The 20,307-nt window shown below is 44.5% G+C and overlaps 1 protein-coding gene across 1 annotated transcript in view; it reads left to right on the top strand.

Moving 5' to 3' along the window:
- Positions 1-1,844: 1,844 nt before the first annotated feature.
- Positions 1,845-20,307, top strand: part of TMEM54 (transmembrane protein 54) — a 30,344-nt gene continuing 11,881 nt past the window's right edge. Inside the window, exons 1-2 of the mRNA XM_044287257.1 lie at positions 1,845-1,950; positions 17,314-17,507. Of these exons, the coding sequence (XP_044143192.1) occupies positions 1,938-1,950; positions 17,314-17,507 (207 nt within the window). The 5' untranslated portion in view covers positions 1,845-1,937. The remainder of the gene's footprint in view (positions 1,951-17,313; positions 17,508-20,307) is intronic.

The following is a 20,307-nucleotide window of genomic DNA, read 5'->3' on the forward strand; positions in this document are numbered from 1 at the left end:
TATCCTCTGACAATGGGGTTCAAGTCCAAATGGTGCTTTATTCTGACACTTCAACACCATCACAAACATAAACCAAAACAAACACCTGTCCATCTGGGCTCTAGCTAATACAGAGGTCTTCTCCCTGACTCACCTAAAAAAAACAGTTTACACACATAGGGCCAGATTTATCATTACGCTTACATCTTACTCCACTTTTACATATGTCCAAAGTCACTTTTGGCTAAGTCAGATTTATTAATGGTCCTTCAATACTGTGATAAATGTGGTTTGGCGGTAGCAGTTTATCCTTCAGTAAGTGGCTTTACAAAAGTTGCACGTCTTTACGAAAAAGTCGCATGTTGTATTAAAAAGTTGCATAAGATAAGCATGGTCCTCACGGGAGTAAAACTTTTTAAATTTTCGCAATAGTTAATCTGTCTAGAGATTCATTTACATAAGAAAACACGCCCACTTTCTGAAAACTGGCGAGCATAGGGCAGAGCCAATAAAAGTCACACATTTTTGCGCAGTTTTAACGATTGCGCCAAAATTTTGCGACTTTTTCACTCCATTATTTTGACTTGAGCTAATGATAAATCTGGCCCATGGTCTCCAGCTCCAACCCTTTCTGTAGGGTCACTTCCTCTCCGCAGTCATACACAGAGGGTGTCTTATTCCTCCTTCATTGTAGCCCAGCTGACCTCCCCTGTGATCTCCTCAGCTAAAGGGAATATCTGTAGTGGACTGGAGCTGTGGACTCCCACTAGAGAGACTCCCACTACCAACCTGTCTCAAGGGTCATCTATTAAGACGCCGGTCTTAATAAACCCTATAACTGGCGGTGGGATCCGCTGAAGTTATGAAGAAGCGCCGACCTCCACATAACTTTGCGGCCTGCATGTGGCGGGTCCGCAATACACGGGCACCGGCCGTGTGCATCCCACATCACGGATCACGGACCCATTTACTTCAATAAGTCTGCAATCCGGTAGATGCAGACAGGTGGCATGGAACGGAAGCCCACGGAAGCACTACAGAGTGCTTCCGTGGGTTTTCTGTCCATGCCTCCGCAGCACAAAAAAGTAGTGCATGCAAGTTGAATGGGTCTAGATCTGTCTGCGGCAGCTGCATGGACGTTGCTGTGCATTGGGGACCATTTTCTATGCCTAAAACAGGAATAGAAAATGATGAATGAGACAGCCCCTTCCCTGTTCACACCACACCCACTTTTCTAGACCTGGCGTGAGCAGGGAAAAGTTGCAGATTGTGATGCAAATAACCTTTGCACCGCAATCTGCGCCAGAAATACGCATATATGGGTGTATTTGTGGATAGAAAATGACCCCCATAGTTTCTGGAATAGTTTAGTAAGTTTTGTAAGTTTTTTTCATGCATATATATTTCCCAGTTCAAAAAGAGGGACACTTAAAGGGGTTCTGCAGTTCTTTTAAACTGATGATCTATCCTCTGGGTCACTCCCAGCCCGTCTAGCTGCTGTCCCTGCTGCACACTGGATATTAGCTGGTGGTCACGATAATGTCACTCCACTGTGTACACCTAGTACTGTACTAGTTTCCCCTGGTGTGGGAGGGGGTTCTATTAAAGGCTGAGCTTTGGGGTCCAGGAGCTTTGTCACACCTCTGTTCGGTGTACTTAAAAACACAGCAGAACATCTGTAGTCCATATTTGAACACTATTCCTATTACAGTGATACAGTTCTATATATTAAATGATGAGCGATGACTACATTATCTCACAAGGCAGCATGTCATTCAGAAGATCCACATACTATGTACAGTAGTCACATGAGCACAACGTAGGTGGAGTTAAAACTAGTCAAACTGGTTTAAAGGCAGAGCCGCCCCAAGGTGGATCCCAGGAAAGGAACTGTACCATCAGGGAACAGAGACTAAAAGAGAGAGAACATAGGAAAGCTACATGACTACAAAGCAACCATGTGTGGACCCAGTAAGTTGCCTTTTTTCACTTAATACAACCTGTTGGTATACTATGTCCATACTTTGTCTTCTGCCCTCCCACACAAATATTTAGAGTATGCTCCTCTTAGGGGGTTCGCATGTGATGTGTAGAACTATGGTAATGTTTAAGGAGGTTGTACAGAGACACATTGGTCAACATTAGGCATTGTTGGTTGATACTTCTGGATATACAATGTGAGCTGTGAATAGGATATAGCACCTATCAATTACTCAGTGATATCACAGTAATATACTGTAAGTATTTTTTGGTTTACAGAATAATTGATGCTGAACAATTGCTTCTCCAAAATCTAGATGTTTTCTCATTCTTACTGGTTTGTAATTGTCTTCAGACAAAGACTGATCCTGCTGGTTTTATCAGATAAGAACACTGGTCCTAAAGAGTAATCAGTGCTACGTAGTATAAAGTGGATGTGGATACCTCTCAGGGTCTTGGACTCACCTTAGAACATTCTCATTGTCCTTATTAAACTTCAGCTCTAGAAGACATTGTTATTATCACGTTTGTTTGTGTAATCTGTTAGGAGTGTTTATGCTGGGCATGTTAGAAGTACTGTATATTAAGGTGGTCTAAACCATGTGGTGCCTTATTATGGCTTTTAGGTCAGTGGTCCCTGCCCGCCGCTGTCCTGTTACTCAGAATACCGCCCAGCGTCCTCTGCAAACTACTCTCTATTGCCAGTGCACACATTTGCAAATTCTTCCCCAGCCAATTGCTGAGGGTCCCCAGGTAGAGGGTGCATGAGCTTAAGGCTCCCTGTGACCAGCAAAGGTGAAGACTTTGTGCTTCTGCGATTCTCTTGCATTAATCCTGCGTTATCCAGCCTGTGTCCCGTCTGTGTTCCTGCCATGTACCCATCCTGCCTGTGTACTCCAATCCTCACAGTTCAGTTTTCAGTTTAAGTCCGTGCTTTGGTTCTCTTAGTCTGTCTGCCCTGTCTGTGCTAAAGGTTTGTTTCCGGCTTGCCTTGTTCCTGCATCCGCCACTACCCCACCCGCAAGCATTTCTAGTGTCTCCAGATCAGTGTTGGCAATGTCTACAGCTCCAGCTGGGTTCATACCTGAGCGTTTTCTATAAGCTCCTGTACTTCTTGGGGTGTAGGGCGTTTTACAGCGCGTTCGTGCGCGCTGTAAAACGCTCAGGTGAGAACCATGCCCATAGGGAAACATTGGTTTTTGCCTGTTGAGCGTTGTACATCGCGTTCCTACGCTCAGGTGTGAACCCAGCCTTAGAGACTGTCCAGACTGCTTCTGCGATTGTGGTTTGGTTTCCCTGTGTCCCAGCCATCCTATTGCCAAAAACCACAGATTCAATATTAGTGACTGTTCCTATTGCACCTTTGATTTTGTGCATTTTTGGTGTATTTTCTGTGCTTAGAGGCTCTGATGCTTGCACCAGAGTCCCTGACCCAGTCAGTCAGCTGCTAACTATAATTTCCTAAGAGGTAGCGGTCTGATTGCTTCCCTGCAACAAAGTCAAGATCCCTCTACAAGGATTAAAAAGTGATTACTAGGGGAGTGCCGGAATAACACCCTTAGGGTTATTAGCCTAAAGCCAAACCAGTTAGGAGGACAGTGGTTCCACACTCACTGATCCGTAACAATGGCCACGTGAAATCACCGTAAAATGAAATGATATAATTGAGACCATGTCTGGAGAACCCGCCATAAAAGTGAATTATATCCTTTAACTCTGTTCATTTTAATGAGGGAATATTAATTATACTAAATATTGTAAAGCATTTTTTTTTCTTATAAAAAACATTCTAAATTCATGAAGTGCAATGATGCATTGCCACAGCAATTCCTCTGTAATCCTATATAGTCACAAAAATAAAAATGAAGCATAAAAATACAATACGACCTTGCATATACAGATCTTGTTAATAATTACAAACTGTTTATTTAACGTTAGGTATGAGTGGGACCCTGTACCTTCCGCAGATGGCTCACTACATAGTAACCTGTCACCCCACGCTTATCTGACAGTCAGCTACCAGCTGCACTACATCCTTTTAGCAATAAAATCAAATATCTCAGATGTCCATTTACAAAAATGTAAACTGCTATGATCATAAAAATACAGTTAACATACGCAAGCAGGGAAAAATAGCAAAATGACAATAGGCAGTAATGTGAATTCAAGAGCGAGGTCAGGTGCAATTTTGTGTTAGTGGGTTAATTTAAATCATATGGTAGATTTTTGTCCATTACTTATCCTCCCAACCAATAAAAAATGACAAAGTTTCCAAAGGAAAGGCTTGGAAATCTTAAAGAATGGACCCTAGTAGTATGAGCAAAGCCTAAGGGTGATTTATACGTCCTGATGAGGGGACATAACGAGCGCCAGAAATATAAAAAAAGATGATCAGCACTCATTTAAAGGGCCTTCATAATGGCTGATGGACGCTGCATGGGTGACAAACAATCGTTTCTACAATCATTTGCATTATGTTAGCAGCACATGTTTACTTGGGGAGATGAGCAATTTTCTGCTTGCACAAAAGATCCAATCAGCTGAAAAACGAGTGATTGCTCATTTGTTGGCTACTTGTCACCCTGTTTACACTGGGCTATGATTGGGAACTTGTGAACACTCATTTGCCTGATGTGTAAAAAGACATTAAAGGGCTATTCCCATCTGCGACATTGATGGCATATTGTTAGGATACTCCATTAGTGTCAGATAGTTGTGGGTCCCATATCTCAGACGCTCTCCCACCTCTACAACGCGACTCCTGAAGTGAGAGCAGCAGCGCATTTCACCTTCCGTTCACCACCGTTCACTGAATGGTAGGCATATTTGCACAGTGCACTATCCATTCACCACTATGGAACTTCCAAAAATAGCTGGACACACTCGCTTCGCTATTTTCAGAACTTTCGTAGCAATGAAGGGGGAACACGCTGTGCTTGTGCTGTGCACTTTACTTTACTTTGGGGGCCCTGTTTGCTGGGAACCGCACCTATCTGACTGATGACATATCCTAGCAATATGCCATTAATGAACACAGAGTTTACTTGTTTAAAGGATAAATGTTGACATATGGAGACTGTAAAGGGGGACTATTAATCACCAATATTATGCAAATATCAATAATTAATATTCCTAAATAGGAGGAGCCGTCTAGTGATGACTCCGCCTATTTATGCCTTTATATTACAATTACACAATACTTTCGCTATGCTTTCCACTAATCACTACGCTAACTGCATGCGCCTTACTGAACTAACTATCGCCAATAACTACACGTTACACAGATAGGTACAAGTAACACAGTATTTATTACTTACAATACACTACGCACGCAATACACTAACAATACAGCACTAAATATACAGTACTCAACTACACTACACGTTCCCAATTCCACCCATAAACTAACTATACAGTTCACACATACAAGTAATATTAACAACCCACCCGCCTGGCTACTCACTGTCCCTGCGGGATACGACGAGGGTTAACGGTGGTCTTACAGGGGTGTAAGTAAACCACAAATACAATCAGGGACAAGGGTAAACCAGTGACATAGGATCAGGGGTACAAACAAGGCACAGTAATAGGGATACCAATAAAGCAAGGGTTAATCAGGGCCCAGGGTGCACATCAGGGCAAGGGTTAATCCGGGCCCAGGGTGCACATCAGGGACACAAATGTAGGGGTTAAATCATGGGCAGGACCAGGGGTGATAGTGTTCCAGGGTTCACAGGGACCAGGGTCCATCAGGGGTTAACAAGGGGATTATCAGGGTGAAACACAGCAGGGAGGGTTAAGGAAATCAGGGGCACAGCGCTAGTGGGAGCAGGGAATAAGGGGGTGATACTCATGCTCGTTCGTCCAGGGGGTCTGATCCGGTCCTTCTCCGTGGAGTGCAGGACGCGCTCTCCTATCAGGTGGAGGTCCGGTCGTGGGTCCTTGAGCCAGAGGGGGGGGGGGGGGGGGGCGCGCTGTAGCGCCGATTGCGCTCTCCTCCAAGGGGGGGGGTCCCGACTCCTAACTATTAGCGCAGCAGCCTGGGTGGCTGCCTGCGCTCACTTCTCTGTGAGGGGGTATCAGGGAGGGGGGGGTCCGGTCGGCCACCTTTTCCTGAGCGCAGGACGCACTCTCCTCCACGTGGGGGGGCCCAGACCCTAACTCCTGAGTGCCGGGGCCGCCGGTTATTTATCCCCGGCGGCCCGCACTCCTGCGCCGAGCCGCCCACCAGGTGATATGACGTCACTGCGCCGGCCAGCACATCGGGGACGCGCTGCAGACAGGCGGGAGACGCCTTAGATCTCCCGCCTGCTGCACCTAGCATTCCGTACACATCCATACACATGTATACATTAATCATACATTCTAAGGGGGATATATAAGGGGCCACATTCATATATATAAGGGGGCACAGATAAGGGGGCACAAGCCCCTACATATATTAAAAGGGATCACATATATCCCACAGGGGCCTACATGAGCCCCTGTGGGCCACTAAGGGCAGATGTGCGCAGATGCTGGGAACATCTGCGCACATCCTCCTATAACGTGATTAATGCATGCTTTTTGTTCTACAAAATGCCAGTACTCATACCGGAACCCAACAGACCCATTATAGTGAATGGGATCTGGTAGGTTCCGGCGGTGTTCAGCATATTTTGACAAGAATATGGGGCATTACATGATGTAATACCACCCAACTTTCCTGCTGTCCAGCATAGCATATGCGTAGAGACATGAGAAAAGTGTCAGGAAGTGAGTGCCCCCCTTCCCCCATCCTCTGTGTCATGCAGGACAGCTGGGAGACAGTGATATTACTCGCTATCCTGCATGGCACATGTGCAAAGACATGAGTCTGGGAAAGCTGAGTGAACCCCTCCCCCTGCCTTTCCATGTTCTTACTATATGCATTTAAGCCTTGCAGGAAATCTGAGTGACATTGCATGATGTAATAGCCCCCAGCTTTTCTGCTGTCCTGCATGGCACATGGGAATAGTCTTAGAAAGCTGAGTAACACAACTCCCACCTACCATGCAGGACATCAGGAAAGCTGAGTCACATTACATAATAGCACCCAGCTTTCCTCCTGTTCTGAATGGCATATGTGCAGAGGAATAGCCTAGGAAAGCTGAGTGACCCCCCCCCCCTCCTCCACACACATACACCTCTGCACTGTCCTCACGTCACTTACTTCATTACTGGTGGGGTTGTGGCAATCCAGAGGAATCATGCGTGGTGGAGCTAGCAGACGGGAGGCGGAGCTAGAAGGCAGGAGGCGGAGCTGGGAGGCGGGGCTAGGAGCTGGGAGGCCAGGCTAGCAGACGGGAGACAGTTCGGAAGATAGACGGGGCGGGGATTCTCTTCTAATTTATTCACTTCACTTGCCTCTGTGTAATTGCAGAGAAGCACTGGCAGAGGCATCGTAGATCGAGGTGCATTGGAAGACGGCGCATGCGCACTTCGCTCGACGATGCCTCTGCCAGTGAGCCTGTGCGAGATTACACAGAGGCAAGTGAAGTGAATAAATTAGCTAGGAGGCGGTGCCGCGGGCCCGGTCTTCCCGCCGGCTTATAAAATATGGAGGCACATTATATCTACATTTTAGAAGGTTCTGATCTCCACAGTCACGAACTGTGGAGATCAGAACCTTTCCTCCGTGCACTCTGTGGCAAGCTAGGCATGCTATGGCAGGGGCAGACTGGACATGCGCTGCAATGCGATGTGGAAAAGCAGCACATGCTCATTTACACAGTAGGCATGGACGGAGCTTCTACATGTAGCGTGCAGCCATGGATGGACTGGCTGTACACCACAGCGGGGCTCAGGGGGCGTGGCTTCAGATTGTTGAAAAAATAGGCATATCTACTTAAATACATATATTAGGAAATATCCTTTTTCCCTGCCTCCCACACAGTTGCAGAAAATACATGGAGAGTGGCCAACCCCTTTAAGGCACAGTGAAACTGGTTTGAACTAGTTTTTAACAACATATTCCCATTGAAAGACATATGGAAAAAGCTACAGACATTGGGGGCAATTTATCAAAAAAGTGCCTGAGAACAAGATCTGTTTGGGTTGTCCACTGTTATGCTTGTCTCTAGTTTCAGGGTGGCAGTGATCTATGTCTCCAGGGCCTTTGACCTCTTTATTGCATAGACCAGGCCCCTGCACATGCAATGAGCAGGACACTGGGTCAGTGGGGTTGCTATGCAGTGGGTGAGTTTTATATGTGTATAAGTTTGTGACGCCAGTTGCAGCTTGCGCAGGTACTATAGCAGGGCCCTTTAGGATAGTATAGCTCATATACCAGGTGAGGAATGCCAGAGGGGGGAATAATGTCTCTGTATAGTGTCAACGGTGTCTCCTACCTTGGTATGGCTGTACTCCTGTATCCTGGCTCACATGCAACAAAATGAGTGTTGTTAATAGGAGTTTTGATGGAATAATTAAGATCCAGACAGGGAATATCGTCCAACTCGTCTTTACTTAATGCAGCTTTGAATCCATACAAGTTACAGCAATAGTCTTGGGTCCCAGCAGGTTTTGGCAATATGTGGCAGGAATTTATATATATTCTGCATCTGGTACATACGCCTATGGATCTGGCAGGTATTAGTCTTCTGCTCTGTCTGTATTCTGCTTGGTATGGGCCTGACTAGCTGAGGAGGTATTTGGCTTCTCCTGAACTTGGGAATTGTACTCACAGGACAGCTCGCAGGGTATGATGTCTTCTTCCTGGAGATCTATTGTTCTGTGGATGCTGCTTCTCTGGTCGTCCAGCTGAGGTAGATGACTCAGGCTGGGAAGATGGATCCTGAACCTCAGCCGAGGTTGGATCCAGGGTTGGGATCCCTGATTCTGGGAGCTCCTACTCACACAACCTACCCCAACAGGGGTGGCTGGTACACTGACTAACGTTTCCTTCCTCCCTATAAGGTAGGAAGTGGGAAGATTCCACTCCTCCTCAGGAAGGGGGGAGCTAGCCTGGAATGGACTATTTCAGCCTAGATATACTAAACTGTCCTATAGATTATCTGCTGGTGTACATAAATAATTACAGCAATTTACATATAACAGTCATAGAAAATCCAGATAAGGCAAATGTAATGTCAGATTACGCAAGATGATAACACATTTACACTTTAACATAATGTAGCTGGGTGACAGAGTTTTAGTGACATACTCTGGGATGTTACACGCATACATCAAGTAATTACAATAAAGTATATTCTAGAAAACACTGAGAAAATTTAACATTTTCCCAACACATTATAAACTTCTCGTTTCCATGGTTATGACCACCCTGCAATCCAGAAGCAGTGGGCGACTGTGAGTGTACTTAGACACGCATGTGCAGCAGCTCCCTTCCCTGCCATCTCCTATCTGCCCTGCAGCTGTGGCCATAACCAAGTATCCGGCCTTGCTCAAGTATCTGGCCTTGTGTCTCAACAGAAATTGTAGGGTGCGGTCGTCCCACGTTTTGGTAGGCCCAAACTGTAACCCCTGCCAAGTGTAGCCGATGGCTGCCGAAGTTGGCTCAAGATATAGCCGAGGGCGTCCTCAGATATTATTGGCCCGTTTAATGTCACTATGAGCCTTTTAAATAGGTACATTGCACTGGATTTAATAATCCTTGGCAGAGCTGAAGAACCATTCAACTTCTCCCTCCGGCTTCTGCTCACACCCCCCATCCTTAACATAGTTTATAAGGCTGTAAACAGACATCTGTCAATCCAGTTCAGCCTGTTATCCTGCAAGTTGATCCAGAGGAAGGCAAAAAACACCTGTGAGGTAGAAGCCAATTTTCCTCACTTTAGGGGAAAAAATTCCTTCCCGACTCCAATCAGGGAATCAGAATAACATCCTGGATCAACGACCCATCTCTAGTAGCTATAGCCTGTAATATTATTATTATTTATTATTAAAGCGCCATTTATTCCATAGCGCTGTACGGTTCAATTGCACTAAGCATAAACAAGATGAGTTACAAACTGGTACAGAAGGAGAGAGGTCCCTGTCTATGAGGGAACAGATGGTAGAGAGTGGCATTAGAGAGTCAGACAGGAAGTGAAAGTCGAGATGTTTAAGGTTCCTGTGGGGGAAGGGGGGGGGGTGCTAGTGTGTGGACCGGGGGAGCAGCAGAAGAGACCAATGAAGAGAAGGTGAGTAGGTTGTTGTCGGATAGGGGGAGAGGCGAATTAGAAAGGTTAGATAGGGAGCAGAGGCGGGTAAAGATAAGATCCAGAGTCCAGAGTGTGACCATCTCTGTGGGTGGGAGCTTAAGACCACTGTGAGAGACCGAAGGAAGAAGAGAGTGATAGGAGTTTAGAGGTGGATGAGTGGCAGGTGTCAATAGGGATGTTGAAGTCACCCATGATTATAGTGGGGATGTCGGCAGAAAGAAAGTGTAGTAGCCAGGTGTTAAAGTAGTCAAGAAAGATGGTGGCTGGGCCTGGGGGCTACTTGAAGGTTGGAGAGAGAGTAGATGCGAACAGAGCGTACTTCAAATTAAGTGAGCGTAATGGAGGGTGGCAGTGGAGTTGGGCTGTAGGAGCAGGTGTCCGATAGGAGAAGACCAACTCCTCCACCATGTTTGCAGCCAGGGCGGGGGGTGTGAGTGAAATGAAATCCACTATATGAGAGTGCAGCAAGGGAGGAGGTGTCAGAGGGTGTCAGCCATGTTTCTGTGAGACCCAGACAGGAAAGTTTTTGAGAGATGAAAAGATCATGAATGTAGGACAGTTTGTTACCGACAGAGAGTGCATTCCATAATGCTCCTCCAATAGGAACCAAAGGAGCAGGGGTCAGAGGAATGGTTATCAGGTTTAAGGGGTTGCAGAAATTTGTAGAAGGAGATTTGTACTGGGACGTAGAGGTGATAGTGGAGATTTGCTGAGGGGGCCCTGGATTTGGAGAGATATCACCAGCAGTAAGGAGAAGCAGAGAAAGTGTTAATAGATGAGAATAAGAGAGGGCATGAGGTATCTGTGTGTGTGTTGGGAAGGAAGAATACGGTAAATACAGTACAGACCAAAAGTTTGGGCACACCTTCTCATTCAAAGAGTTTTCTTTATTTTCATGACTATGAAAATTGTAGATTCACACTGAAGGCATCAAAACTATGAATAAACACATGCAGAATTAAAAACATAACAAAAAAAGTGTGAAACAACTGAAAATATGTCATATTCTAGGTTCTTCCAAGTAGCCACCTTTTGCTTTGATTACTGCTTTGCACACTCTTGGCATTCTTTTGATGAGCTTCAAGAGGTAGTCACCTGAAATGGTCTTCCAACAGTCTTGAAGGAGTTCCCAGAGATGCTTAGCACTTGTTGGCCCTTTTGCCTTCACTCTGCGGTCCAGCTCACCCCAAACCATCTCGATTGGGTTCAGGTCTGGTGACTGTGGAGCCCAGGTCATCTGGTGCAGCACCCCATCACTCTCCTTCATGGTCAAATAGCCCTTACACAGCCTGGAGGTGTGTTTGGGGTCATTGTCCTGTTGAAAAATAAATGATGGTCCAACTAAACGCAAACTGGATGGAATAGCATGCCGCTGCAAGATGCTGTGGTAGCCATGCTGGTTCAGTATGCCTTCAATTTTGAATAAATCCCCAACAGTGTCACCAGCAAAGCACCCCCACACCATCACACCTCCTCCTCCATGCTTCATGTGGGAACCAGGCATGTAGAGTCCATCCGTTCACCTTTTCTGCGTCGCACAAAGACACGGTGGTTGGAACCAAAGATCTCAAATTTGGACTCATCAGACCAAAGCACAGATTTCCACTGGTCTAATGTCCATTCCTTGTGTTCTTTAGCCCAAACAAGTCTCTTCTGCTTGTTGCCTGTCCTTAGCAGTGGTTTCCTAGCAGATATTCTACCATGAATGCCTGATTCACACAGTCTCCTCTTAACAGTTTTTCTAGAGATGTGTCTGCTGCTAGAACCCTGTGTGGCATTGACCTGGTCTCTAATCTGAGCTGCTGTTAACCTGCGATTTCTGAGGCTGGTGACTCGGATGAACTTATCCTCCGCTGCAGAGGTGACTCTTGGTCTTCCATTCCTGGGGCGGTCCGCATGTGAGCCAGTTTCTTTGTAGCGCTTGATGGTTTCTGTGACTGCACTTGGGGACACTTTCGAAGTTTTCCCAATTTTTCGGACTGACTGACCTTCATTTCTTAAAGTAATGATGGCCACTCGTTTTTCTTTACTTAGCTGCTTTTTTCTTGCCATAATACAAATTCTAACAGTCTATTCAGTAGGACTATCAGCTGTGTATCCACCTGACATCTCTACAACGCAACTGATGCTCCCAACCCCATTTATAAGGCAAGAAATCCCAATTATTAACCATTTCATGTGACTACCTCTTGAAGCTCATCAAGAGAATGCCAAGAGTGTGCAAAGCAGTAATCAAAGCAAAAGGTGGCTACTTTAAAGAACCTAGAATATGACATATTTTCAGTTGTTTCACACTTTTTTGTTATGTATATAATTCCACATGTGTTAATTCATAGTTTTGATGCCTTCAGTGTGAATCTACAATTTTCATAGTCATGAAAATTAAGAAAACTCTTTGAATGAGAAGGTGTGTCCAAACTTTTGGTCTGTACTGTATATTAAAACACATTTAAAAGAAGCCGTGAAGGGCAGATCTACTGACTTGCAGGTGACGTCTTCACGGATTTTAGTTGTTCCCTTTCTATTTCTTCTCCATTTGGTCCAGAGCCAGACATTTTTGGCCAGGGGTGTGCAGCCCCCTCTGCCACATAAGAAGACACCAGGATTACTATATGGCACATGGGGGACGGTTTCAGATTTTGCAACTCAGATTTCAAATGTATACAGGCCCCAGATCAGCCCCTAGATTTATACAGGCCACTGTCATCCTGCTGCTACTCCCAATACTGTTTCCCCATGCCCACAGACACTATACTGTCAGAAATAATAGTGCCATACAGATAGTCCCCCTATATTAATAGTGCTCCAAGACTTCCCTCATTAGTAATAGTGCCCCCAAAGAGTGATTATACTCCCCAAGAGTGCCCCATTAGTAGCAATGCCTACATGTTGTGTCCAATAACAATGCCCCTACAGTTACCCCAGTAGTAATATAACCATGGTGCCCCAGTATTTATAAAGCCCCTCCTGCAGTGCCCCCTGTAGTTCTACTGCCCCTTGCAGTTAAAACTCCCCTGTAGTGCCTATATATATATATATATATATATATATATATATAATGCTCCCCCCTAGTTCCAGTATAAAATGCTCCTCTGTCTTCCCCCGTCCATAGTGCCAGTATATGTATGGCCCCGTAATGCCCGTTTATATATATATATATATATATATATATATAGATAATGCTCCCCCTGTAATGCAGATAGATAATGATCCCCCTGTAATGCCAGTAGATACGGCCCTCCTATAGTGCTGATCAAAAGTTTAAGACCACTTGAAAAGTGGCAAAAATTTTTTTACATGGTTGGATCTTAACAAGGTTCCAAGTAGAGCTTCAACATGCAACAAGAAGAAATGAGCGTGAGACAAAACATTTTTTGAGCATTCAATTAATTGAAAATAACGATTAAACTGAAACAGGCTGTTTTTCAGCTGATCCAAATTTTAGGACCACATGCCTTTAAAAGGCCAAATCTGTGCAAAGATGTGGATTCATTGTCATTTTCTGTCTGGTAGTCACACGTTGTGATGGCAAAGGCAAAAAAACTCTCCCTTTTTGCACGTGGTCGGGTTGTTGAACTGCATAAGCAGGGTCTCTCGCAGCGTGTCATCGGTGCTAAGGTGGGACGCAGTAAGACAGTAATTTGGAAATTCTTAAATGATCCTGAGGGTTATGGAACAAAAAATTAAAGTGGAGGATCCAATTGGCTGTCCGTCAAGACACTGGACGATCCTCGACCCAAATTAAGGCCCTTCATGGTGCTGACTGCAGCCCCATAACAATCAGACGGCATCTGAGACTGAAGGGCTTCAAAAACAAAAAAACGTCTTCAAAGACCTCGCCTCCTTGAACGCTACAGAACTGCTTGTTTAGACTTTGCAAGAGATGGGACATTCAAAGGTGGAAGAAAGTTTTATTCTCTGATGAGAATTTTTTTTACCTTGATGGTCCTGATGGTTTCCAACGTTACTGGTATGACAAGATCCCACCTGAGATGTTTTCTACGTGCCACAGTGGAGGGGGTGCCATAATGGTCTGGGGGGCTTTTTCCTTCAGTGGAACAATGGAGCTTCAAGAAGTGCAGGGGCGTCAAACAGCCGCTGGCTATGTCCAGATGTTGCAGAGAGCATTCCTCATGACTGAGGGCCCTCGTCTGTGTGGTAACGACTGGGTTTTTCAACAGGACAACGCTACAGTACACAATGCCCACAGGACAAGGGACTTCTTCCAGGAGAATTACATCACTCTTTTAGCCCATCCTGCGTGTTCCCCTGATCTAAAACCAATTGAGAACCTTTGGTGATGGATGGCACAAAAATAGACAACAGTTCCAGACAGTAGATGGCCTTCGTGCGGCCGTCTTCCACTTGGAGAAATGTTCCCACTCACCTCATGGACACGCTTGCATCAAGCATGCCGAAACAAATTTTTGAAGTGATAAACAATAACGGTGGAGCTACTCATTACTGAGTTCATGTTTGGAAGTAGGATTTCTGTTTTGGGGGGTTTCGTTTTTTTTTGGGGAGGTGTGGTCCTAAACTTTTGATCAGCTGAAAAACAGCCTGTTTCAGTTTATTCGTTGTTTTCATTAAATTGAATGCTCAAAAAATGTTTTGTCTAACTCCCATTTCTTCTTGTTGCATGTTGAAGCTCTACTTGGAACCTTGTTAAGATCCAGCCATGCTAAATATGATTTTTTGCTATTTTTCAAGTGGTCTTAAATTTTTGATCAGGACTGTATAATGCCCTCCCTGTAGTAACAAGGGCATGAAATGTTGGCCCCAGTAGATAATGACCCCCCACTGTAGTGCCAAGAACATATAGTGCTGCCCTTGGTGCCCCTAGTAGTTAATAACCCCCACTGTACTGCCAAGAATATATAATGCCCCCTTAGTGCCCCTAGTAGACAATGACCCACACTGTAGTGCCAAGGAAATGTAATGCTCCCCCTTGATGCCCCTAGCAGATGATAACCCCCACTGTAGTGCCAAGAATATGTAATTCTCCTGGCCATGTTCCTTCCACATTCAGTTTACATTGTCCTGATGCAAATGAGCTCTGATGAATGTGTCATTATCCATCACCAAACATCAGGCAGTGTACTACAGCCCTTGGAGTGATAGGTTACATAGACAAAATGTATTTAGTTTCAGATCCCTTCCCTCCAAAACAGTTAAATGTTGTATAATTGGTCAGCTAGGCAGGGTATCACAACTCTTCCCTTTTTGGGATGGCCTGGGTAGTTACAGCTGTCAATGTGCTGTGCAGACTTGCCCAATAATCCAAAAGATTGGGCTAAGTGATATATGCAAATATCTGGCAATGAAGTCTAGCTTTTTTTTTGCACAGATCCTATCATGTTTCCATGTGATCGCTGAAGTTTGTGGGTAATTAGTAAACCACAATTTTCTTTTAAGAAAAAGTAAATACTTTGTTCTGCTGTGAAACACCTACCACCACAAGCCTACACCCAGAGGGCTTTACCCCCTGGTAAGGCAATACTCTTTCATTATAAGGTGGAATAATAGCTGTAAGCGCATTGCACCCCTTCATCAATTCTTTTCAGTGTCTGTTTCAGTCTCTAGGTGGGATGCTATTCAAATGGTATTTGTATGGAACCATCTAAAGGTTATGTACGTGATTAACAGACACAGTGACAGTGTCACACGGGCCTTGTTCAGACTGTTTTACTGCTATGTTAGAGAGGGACTGCAGAAATCACCAGTGCAAATCATTGGGCTGTCCTCTGTTGTAACTTGAGAAAGTCTATACAGATGTTTCTAAGGGCCCTTTTACACAAACATTCATTAGGAATAATCTGCCTGTGTAAAGGTGCTGCCGATTTCCAATAGGGATGAGCAAACTTGTGTTTTGCAACTTCGAGTTCAGGGCTCGGATTTTATTACAATTCCCATATGGATTTTGTTACCACGGGCCATAACAAAATTCTATGACAAAATGCATAATGGAATGCCTTTAAGAGGCATACCGTTTTGCATTCCGTCATAATAGACGTCTATGGGCAGCATAACGGATCTGTCTGGTTTCCGTTATGCAGGAGCCCTCTCAAATTATATTATTATAATGCTTCTCATGTAATGCCAGTAGTTATAACGCTCCAATGTGGTGCCCAGAGTAGTTTTAACTGGAGTGCCTCCTGTAGGTTTAATGCTCCCCTCTGTAGTGTTTATAATTCCATTCCTATAGTGCCCCAGTAGTTATAATGCCTCTTGTAGTTATAATGTCTCCCCCTGTAGTGCCCCCAGTATTTATAATGCTCCTCCTGTAGTACTCCTGGAGTTATAATTCCCCCAGCAGTGGCCTCAGTATTCATAATGCCACCTCATAGTGTCCCCGTATTATAATTCCCCCGTAATGTAGTGCCAAGATATATATCTCAAAATACTCACCTGACACCTGCTCCTTGCTGCTTTCTATGATGTAGGCCACAGGCTTCTTCAAGACTGTAGCCTAAGTTCATACATTCTGGTGCAGGCAGTTGCGATGACATTACCATGATCTCTTGTGCTGTGTCATAGTGGGGCAGGCATTCGTGACTGCATGATCGCACTGCCTAAGACCCGATGCAGGAGGTTCCTGTGATGCCATTGTGACCTCCTGCTCGATAAAAATGCCTCATAGTCTTAAGGCCTAGTTGCCTATGGCCTATGAGATTAAACAGCGGAGATGGGGGACACCAGCTCCCATGCCTCGCGGTAAACTACTGCTCCTCCAAACATCTAATGGCAGATGCGGCAGTGATTACATGCTGACCTTAACTGGTGTCCTATGTGCTACAATTATCATGAGGTGCATACCTCTTAATAATTGTGGCGCCTCTGTGCAGGTCTGTGCTCAAAAACAGAAATTACACCAACAAGGGAGCTGGTCTAGATTTCTGCTTCAATCTATGCCTGGCTTGCACCACTCACTCCCTACTACACTCTGCCCAATTTTAGGAAAAGTGGCGAGAGAGGCTCAAATTTTGGTATGTCATGCGCCAAAATTTGCAGCCTTTTGATGCCACTTTTCTGATAAAAAAATGTCTCCCATTGAAGTTTAAAAATACTCCTTTCTGATAAAAATATCTCTTTAAATATAAGAACTGGGTATGAAATGTCTATTATGTAGCCTCCTTCATATTTGAAATAATACTTCTCTCTCTTTCCACAGAGGCCATGGATAACAAGCTATTTGGAAAAGTTCTGATGAAACAGGGTCTGGGACTAATTGTGATTGGGCATCTTAATTTTATAGTGGGGGCTATAGTTCATGGATTGATTTTGAGGCATGTAGCAAAAAAGGTCGACGGCTTGTCACTACAGTATTCTATAACCAACATCACTGCTGTGGCTTCTGCAATTCTGGTAGGTTAACGAGTGTGTGTTAAAATGATCATTTTCTACCTACAATGAGTATAATGTGTATTTTGACTTAAACGGGTCGTCTGTATAGAAAAACAATTTTTAAATACTCTGTGAATTATGAGTTAATAGAAAGCGGTCCCTCTTTAGAACACCCATCAATTAGCTGAAGCAGAGAGTGGATATAAAATGCATCTCTCTGATGCTGGAGATCTCAACACGTCTAGGCATCCAACAGACAGCACTAGAGATGAGTGAAGCGACTTCGGATGCTACATCCGAAGCCACTTCGCTAAAAAATTAGTTATAATACTGTACGGAGATTCGTCTCCATACATTAGAATGCATTGGCTCCGATGAGCTGAAGTAAATTATTCACAAAGTTGTGTGAGATTTCGTTGAATAACTTCGGTAATTGATTATTACAGTGAAAAACCTTGGAACCGAACTCGGCTTCGGTTCCAAGGTACCACTCGGAACCAAAGGCTAGTTCAGTTCCAAGTTTTGAACTGGTTTTTTACTGTATTAATTACCAAAGTTATTCAACAAAGTCTCATGTGACTTTGTGAGTAACTTACTTTAGCTCATCGGAGCCCATACATTCTAAAATTGTACGGAGACAAATCTCCATACAGTATTATAACAATTTTTTTAGAAAAGAGGCTTCAGATGTAGCATCCAAAGCACGCTTCGCTCATCTCTAGACAGCACACTAATTTCAAAGGATATTGTTATACTTCATTTCTCTTGTGGTGGAGAAAGTGTAAGGAAAGTGAGAACTTACTTGCACACCTGCGGTAAGGTACCCAGCTGGCTATTCTACCAGAGGAACAGCCTGCCGGAGTTCACTGGATCTGGCCTAACCGGATATTGCTGCGTTCACTGCCGGAGCCCATTGACTATGACGGTTTCTCGCATGAGCCCCGGTTTCGGACAGACAAAAACTGATAAACACAGTGGTAACCTGCTAGGTCAGATCTGGTGAACTCTGACAGGCTGTTCCTCTGCCGGCACAGCCTGCCAGATACCTTAGTGTAATGTGTAAAACTATAGGAGATTAGGGACCCTTCTAGCTAAAATGGATTGTCCAAAGTAGCCAGTTTTAAATGGACCCAAAAGCCGTAATTTGTTCCCGTCCCGACAGAGCAGCAGGCCGATCATGCACTCTGCCCCCCCATTCTCTCTATGGGACTACTGGAAATATCCGTTCAGTGGATAGCAGATAACTTTCATACAACTCATTTAACATGTCTAGCTAGATACCCCAAATGTATCACACAAAAGCACCACTGTGAACAATTTGCTTGTCTGGTCTAGTTTTAATACTGCCTAATTTTAAGAAAGTATTAATACATTTCCTGACTTCAAGGACAATACACTGAATGGTGGTTATTATTGTGACACGATAGCTGATTATCTCTTTATTCACATGAATGACATTATTTTGTCTGTTTCAATTATGGAAACACTTTGGCCCCTTTCACACGGGCGAGTATTCCGCGTGGATGCGATGCGTGAGTTGAACGCATTGCACCCGCACTAAATCCTGATCCATTAATTTCTTTGGGGCTCTGCACACGAGCGGTGATTTTCACGTATCACTTGTGCGTTGCGTGAAAATCGCAGCATGCTCCTCTTTGTGCGTTTTTCACGGAACGCAGGCCCCATAGAAATGGGGTTGCGTGAAAATCGCAAGCAAGTGTGGATGCGGTGCGATTTTCACGCACGGTTGCTAGGAGACGATCGGGATGGAGACCCGATCATTATTATTTTCCCTTATAACATGGTTATAAGGGAAAATAATAGCATTCTGAATACAGAATGCATAGTACAATAGCGCTGAAGGGGTTAAAACATTTGAATGCGTTTTGTAATGCGTTTTGCACGCTCGCGAATAAAAGCATGTTTGGTACCCAAACCCGAACTTCTTCACAGAAGTTCGGGCTTGGGATCGGTGTTCTGTAGATTGTATTATTTTCCCTTATAACTTGGTTATAAGGGAAAATAATAGCATTGTGAATACAGAATGCATAGTACAATAGCCCTGAAGGGGTTAAAAAAACATTGTAATGCGTTTTGCACGCGCGTGAGAAAAAGCATGTTTGGTACCGAAACCCAAACTTCTTCACAGAAGTTCGGGCTTGGGATCGGTGTTCTGTAGATTGTATTATTTTTACTTATAACATGGTTATAAGGGAAAATAATAGCATTCTGAATACAGAATGCATAGTACAATAGCGCTGAAGGGGTTACAAAAATAATTAAACTCACCTTAATCCACTTGATCGCGCAGCCCGGCTTCTCTTCTGTCTTCTTTTTTGCTATGTGCAGGAAAAGGACCTGTGGTGACGTCACTCCAGTCATCACATGGTCCATCACATGATCTTTTACCATGGTGATGGATCATGTGATGGCCCATGTGATGACCGGAGTGATGTCACCACAGGTCCTTTTCCTGCACATAGCAAAAAAGAAGACAGAAGAGAAGCCGGGCTGCGCGATCAAGTGGATTAAGGTGAGTTTAATTATTTTTTTTAACCCCTTCAGCGCTATTGCACTATGCATTCTGTATTCAGAATGCTATTATTTTCCCTTATAACCATGTTATAAGGGAAAATAATACAATCTACAGAACATCGATCCCAAGCCCGAACTTCTGTGAAGAAGTTCGGGTTTCCTACCAAACATGCCGATTTATCTCATGCGCGTGCAAAACGCATTACAATGTTTTGCACTCGCGCATGTTCCCGCAACGCACCCGCACCTTTTCCCGCAACGCCCGTCTGAAAGAGGCCTTTTGGAT

This window comes from Bufo gargarizans, chromosome 3 (assembly GCF_014858855.1).
Source record: "Bufo gargarizans isolate SCDJY-AF-19 chromosome 3, ASM1485885v1, whole genome shotgun sequence".
Lineage (NCBI taxonomy): Eukaryota > Metazoa > Chordata > Amphibia > Anura > Bufonidae > Bufo > Bufo gargarizans.